Source organism: Silurus aristotelis (genome assembly GCF_946808225.1).
Source record: "Silurus aristotelis genome assembly, chromosome: 29".
In the NCBI taxonomy this organism is placed as follows: domain Eukaryota; kingdom Metazoa; phylum Chordata; class Actinopteri; order Siluriformes; family Siluridae; genus Silurus; species Silurus aristotelis.
The window spans coordinates 6,071,617-6,077,749 of NC_139602.1; the positions used below are offsets into that span (position 1 = coordinate 6,071,617).

The 6,133-nt window shown below is 41.3% G+C and overlaps 2 protein-coding genes and 1 pseudogene across 3 annotated transcripts in view; all 3 read left to right on the forward strand.

Annotated features, from left to right (window-relative positions):
- The window catches only part of LOC310722600 (uncharacterized protein), a 1,041,764-nt gene that overhangs the window by 993,849 nt on the left and 41,782 nt on the right, over window positions 1-6,133 (forward strand). The window lies entirely within an intron of this gene.
- LOC310722616 (tripartite motif-containing protein 16-like) overlaps window positions 4,675-6,133 on the forward strand; it is a 15,218-nt pseudogene continuing 13,759 nt past the window's right edge. The window contains exon 1 of the transcript XR_014538325.1: window positions 4,675-5,265. The product of XR_014538325.1 is annotated as a tripartite motif-containing protein 16-like (transcript). The remainder of the gene's footprint in view (window positions 5,266-6,133) is intronic.
- LOC310722613 (uncharacterized protein) overlaps window positions 5,622-6,133 on the forward strand; it is a 3,046-nt gene continuing 2,534 nt past the window's right edge. The window contains exon 1 of the mRNA XM_083535198.1: window positions 5,622-5,754. Coding sequence (XP_083391324.1) covers window positions 5,749-5,754 — 6 coding nt within the window. The 5' untranslated portion in view covers window positions 5,622-5,748. The remainder of the gene's footprint in view (window positions 5,755-6,133) is intronic.

Sequence of the window (6,133 nt, forward strand, 5' to 3'; positions counted from 1 at the left end):
CAACTTCGCATAAGAGAGAATGTAGTCCTTCACCTTTCTCACTGTACGGATTTGACACTCCCGAGTTCCCGCCGTGGTGAGACGCAGCAGGCGGGTTAAAAGTCTATTGCACACCCTTTCTCATCATGACTTCATTGATACCAGACTTATCCAGCTCTGCAAATGCCTTACGCAGCTCTCTTTCAGCGCCGACAAAGTTGGTGCCATAGTCGGAATTAATTATTGACACTTGACCTCTTCTAGCTTGAAAACGCCGTATGTAATTAATACATGAATCAGTGTCAAGAGAATGGGCTACTTCTATATGCACTGCCCTGACAGTTAAACATGTGAAGAGCACTCCATAACGCTTAGCCTTTGCACGTCCTCTTCTGACCTCGAAAGGTCCAATATAATCAACACCCGTGTTGGTGAAGGGTGGTTTGTCAAGGAGCAGACAGTCTTGTGGGAGAGCCGCCATTTTCTGCTCTCCTGCCTTTGCATGCAGTCTTCTGCAGAGGTTGCACTCTGAAATCACTTTTCTTGCTGATGGATTGGCTTTTGGTGTCGCAATATAGCTAAGATGTGGTTACTACCTCTATGTCCACACTCTTGATTGATGTGGTGGAGATTGAGGTGAGCTATTCTGTGCTGTTTATGCAGAATGGCAGGATGCTTGGCCTCATCAGGCATTGCCGATCTGTTCAAACGTCCTCCTACTCTCAACACATCCTCTTGCAGGTATGGATCCAGTTTAAAGATAGAACTTTTCTTATTTACACAGGAGCCTGCTGGCTGCAAGGCTTGTATCTCCTCCATGTAAATTTGTCTCTGACTGTATTTAACCAGTTCAATTTCAGCTCTGGATAGATCTTCCAAGGTAAGTATACTTTTTTTCCAGGTTTTTCTTGCACATCACTATTTGCTGTTCAACTATAGATCTGCATTTCTCTGGATCAATCTTATTCTGCTGTATGTACTGCTCAAACTCTTTTCTCTTTTCGCTCAGGTGCCGCAACATCCTTCTCAAGTACAAAATCCAGGCTGCCACCTTTTTTATCTTATGCCAACTGGAGTAATACTCAACAAACTGATTCAGTAGATCTGTGCACTTGTTTGAGTTTATGCATGACACTGCAGCAGATGTCTTCACAACATCTCAAACTCAACATCATCTTCAGTCACGTAAGGACACTGTTCAGATTGTTCCGGCCATTCAACTTCTTTTCTCGGGAAACTAGGACCCTGAAACCAGCTCTTACTTTCCATGAAGCTCTGGATCTTCAAACCCCTGGAAGCCTGATCTGCTGGGTTTTGGAAGTTGTTGACATACTTCCACTGAGAAGATGTAGTTCTCAATCCTGTCTGAATCTCAACAATACTCCAAAGAGGGTGTTAGTTAAGTCAGGCCCTTGCAACAACTGGTTATTTTGCGACACACCTTGATAAGTTGTGCACAGTCAAAGACAACTCTGAGTTTCCTCTTTTTTGGATGGTAAACCCCATGGTGTGGAATGAACCATACTTTTCCATCACTGTGAATCAACTGTTCTTCTGGAATCCTTCCTGCCTAGCCTTTTTCCAGTTTGTTGTCCATAAAAGCCTTGTACTCTTGTAAGAAGTCTGTATTCCTACTGAACTTTCTCTTCAAAATAGTTAAGCCTCTGTTCAGCAATACCACGATTGCATGGCGTCTTCACCTTGTCATCCTTCAAAGGCAACTTGATGCGGAAGTGACCATCCATGAGCTGAGCTGATGATGTCACCATATGCATGAATTGTTTGTCATGTTGTGACTGTTCTCATCTGACGTCACATCTTCTTTCTGGAAATTCTGCATTGTTGTGCTTCATCAGCATGTCTTCAACGCTTATCACAGAAATACGGTTGACATGGAAACTTTGTCTTTTGCCATCATCTGATACCTTCTCTTGGCATCTGCTGATTGGCCCATTGACAACCCAGCCAAGAGCTGTTTCCACAGCGTATTGTCCATCGTTCTGGCTATTAATGATTTCCCATGGCTCCATGGCTTTATACGCATTGACATCGATGAGCAGACTAACTTCTGCTTCAATTTTTGGGAGATGGACTCGACTCAGGTAAGACCACTTCTCCAAATCTTTCTTCTGTGGGATGTTGGCCTTTTTTGCAGGTATATCTGGCTGGATATACACATTGGGATGCTGAATGTAATCTTGCTCCTCTAAGCCACACACCTCCAGTTCGGTAAGTTCATAGCTATTTACTTTCTGTCCTTGCGCTATAGTACGAAGCACAAACTCTGTCTTTCTGCCCAATACATTCAACTTCTTCACCAATTCTTCAGTGCAGAAAGTCGCTGTACTTCCTTGATCCAGGAAAGCATAGGTCTTGATTATCTTTGTGTCTTTCTTGTGTTTTATCTGCACATGTACAATGGGAAGAATACACTCACTGTTCCCGGCTCCAGATTGGTCACCTTTTCTGCACCCTGCAGACTCGAGAGCACTTGTGACTGCACTGTTGTTCCTTAACAACATGCAAAATAGCTGGGTGCTTGAGTGAACAGTCTGGACAAGAGGCGCTTTTTTTTTACAGTCCTTGGACATATGACCTGCCGTCAGACACCAAAATCAAAGGCAGTTCATTTTCAAGAACTGAATTCTTTCTATGTGGATGTCTCTTTGAGGGAGTTGAGACAAACTCTGTTGTTTAATGAGCATCTCGGTGACTTCGTTTTGAGGATGTAACACTTCGTGCAGGCTATCTGTAGAAAAATCAGTGTGATCATGATGATTAAGATGTGGCGTGCTGCTGACAGCATCAAACCTTGACAATGACTTTCTTCTATCTGAAGCACCAACTTGAGTGTCTGGTTTTGGAATGAATGTAAGGGATGTCTTACCAGATCCACAATGCACATAATCGTCTACATTGTGTTTTTCTTGTCTATACATCAGGGGTTCAAATCTGGGTCCTAAAGGTAGCTCTGATAAATAATATTTAGATTCATGAGCATCTTCAAATTCTTCATTCAACTTCAGTTTGGTGTCTGAAGCAGCATGCTCAGTTTCAAGCTCCAATTGCTGTTTTCTAATTCTTAAGCAAATTTCCTGTTCTATTGCTTCTCTCTTTTTCATTGTTGCAGCTCTTTCCAACAGTGCTTCACGTTCAGCTTTAATTCTCAGCATTGCAGAAGTAGTACTGGAAGTGTGGCTTACCACGGAGTTAGCTTTGGATACACTATCATGTGGCCTAATATCATCTTCCTCATCTTTTAGGACATCTGAGATTCATTTGTTTGTGTCTTCTATAAACCGCTGAAATTCCGAATATCTGTTCTCATAAGCATCTTGATCCGCTTTCTTATCATCTTCATCTATTAACTCACACAACTCTTCATTAATCCGTTCATACTGCCTTAAGCATCTTTCGAACCATAGCAATTATTCATCTTTAATTAAATTAACATTGTGTTCATTTTCCTTCAATTTGGATAAATCATTCTTCTGTTCGGTTATTTGTGCCAACTTTCCCTTGCGTTCTCCTTTTAGCCTGTGTAGTTTCTCCTCTACAGCCTTTTCTGTGGGCTTTGGCAAACAGTGCAGAAAAAAAACAGTACAGACAGACAACACAAGTCCTGTTGCAAGACCCATGACCTGCGACTGAGACCAAGCTTTCTGACACTGGCCAGCACATTTATCTCTAGAATCCCTTGATAGTCTTCAGATTTCACCCTGCACAGATTCAAGACACCCTGTGCCAGATTCAGCAAAGCAGCCCCAGAACATAACAGAGCCTCCTCCATGTTTCACAGTAGGGACAGTGTTCTTTTCTTGATATGCTTAATTTTTCCGTCTGTGAACATAGAGCTGAAATGCCTTGGCAAACAGTTCCATTTTTGTCACATCTGTCCATAGGACATTCTCCCAAAAGCTTTGTGGCTTGTCAACATGTAGTTTGGCATAATCCAGTCTAGCTTTTTTATGATTTGTTTTCAACAATGGTGTCCTCCTTGGTCGTCTCCCATGTAGTCCACTTTGGCTCAAACAACGACGGATGGTGCGATCTGACACTGATGTTCCTTGAGCATGGAGTTCACCTTGGATCTTTTAGAAGTCTTTCTGGGCTCTTTTGTTACCATTCGGATTATCCGTCTCTTTGATTTGTCATCAATTTTCTAGCAAACATCTAGCTGCTTGGAGATGGTCTTATAGCCTCTACCTTTATCATGCTTGTCTATAATTTTCTTTCTAATCTCCTGAGACAACTCTATCCTTCGCTAACTCTGGTCCATGTTGAGTGTGGTACACACCATGTCACCAGACAACACAGTGACTACCTGGAGCCCTATATATATATATATATATATAGGCCCACTGACCGATTACAAGATTGTAAACACCCATGATGCTAATTAGTGGACACACCTTGAATTAACATGTCCCTGGTCACATTATTTTCAGTCTTTTCTAGGGGTACCATCATTTTTGTCCAGGCCAGTTCCATGAGTTTATTTTTTTTTAATAATTCCCTTGAAGAATGGTTGAAAAGCAATGTCTGACTTTCATTGGTTAACATTCATAGAATTTTTATTTATTATTACTTTTGTCAGATTAAAGTTTTTTCTGTGACCACTGTGAGTTTTTCTTTCATATACTAATGAGCGCTGCCTTTAATAATACTGGTTATATGTTTCAATACAAAGAGAATATAGAGAGAACCATTTTTTACTACTACAATTAACACCTAATTTCAACAACTGTTTAAAAAATCCTCATTTTCACTGTTATACAGCAGCATGGATGTTGATATTAGACAGACTTGGGATTAATTCAGTATCTGCACACACAACAATCCACAGAAATAATACAAATGGTGCAAATACACACACACACACACACACACACACACACACACACACACACACACACACACACAGCAGGAGATCCCTGGTTGTTTAGATGAATCAAGTTTTTGAGACAGTTTGCAGGGTTTATTTTGCCTCAGAAGCAACTCTGGTTATGAAATGGTTAATGTTTATGAACTCTGTCATTGAGCTCCTTCTCTTTTCTCTCTCTTACATGCACAACACCAGGAAGTGACTTACAGTTAGGAGAAAACAAAACTCCAGTCTTTCTCTCTCTCTTCCTGTCTCTTTTTTCCTCAGTGTGTAAGGTGCAGAAAATGGCAGAGGCCAGTATTTCAGTAGATCAGTTTTCAGTGGATCAGTTCAGCTGTCCAGTGTGTCTGGATCTCCTGAAGGATCCAGTGACTACCCTGTGTGGTCACAGTTTCTGTAAGGTGTGTATTAATGACTGCTGGGATCAGGAGGATCAGAAGGGGGTCTACAGCTGTCCTCAGTGCAGACACACGTTCACTCCAAGGCCTGTTCTACACAGAAACAACATGAAGTGGTGGAGAAACCGAGGAAGACATCAGTCCAAGCTGCTTCTCCTGCTCACTGTTACACTGGTCCTGGAGATGTGAAATGGGATTTCTGTAGCGGAAGAAAACACAAAGCTGTCAAGTCCTGTCTGATGTGTCTGGCCTCCTTTTGTGAAACTCATCTGAAACCTCATTATGAAGTTCCTTCCTGGAAGAAACACAAGTTAATCGAAGCGTCTGGAAATCTACAAGAGAAGATCTGCTCTGAGCATGATGAAGTGTTGAAGATCTACTGTTGTACCGACCAAAGCTTCATCTGTTATCTGTGTGTGACGGATGAACACAGAAGCCACGACACCGTCTCAGTTAAAGCCTACAGAACTGAACAACAGGTGAGAAATGCAGGTCTGATATATTCAGTCTGTTCATAGAAATTACATTATTCATCTAAAATCACAAAGTTTTATTCCACTTATTCAATCATTTTCTCTCAGTCTGATGAGTTTGATCAGTTCTGGCTCCTGATTTGTTGGAATGAAAATCTGGAAACTCTCCTGCTTTACTGAATGTGTTTGTTAGTAAAGAAGTGTAAAATAAAAGTCTCCGTATCAGTTCAGAGGAGTCAGTGAACAATTCAACCAACAACCATCTGAACCTCATTTTACACCTTTACAGTGTCGAATCCTTCACTTTTTAATCTGTCATTCATTTACACATTTAACTCACAGTGCTGAACATTTAAACACCAACATCCAGTCTTTTACTCTTCAATAAACTGCTTGTT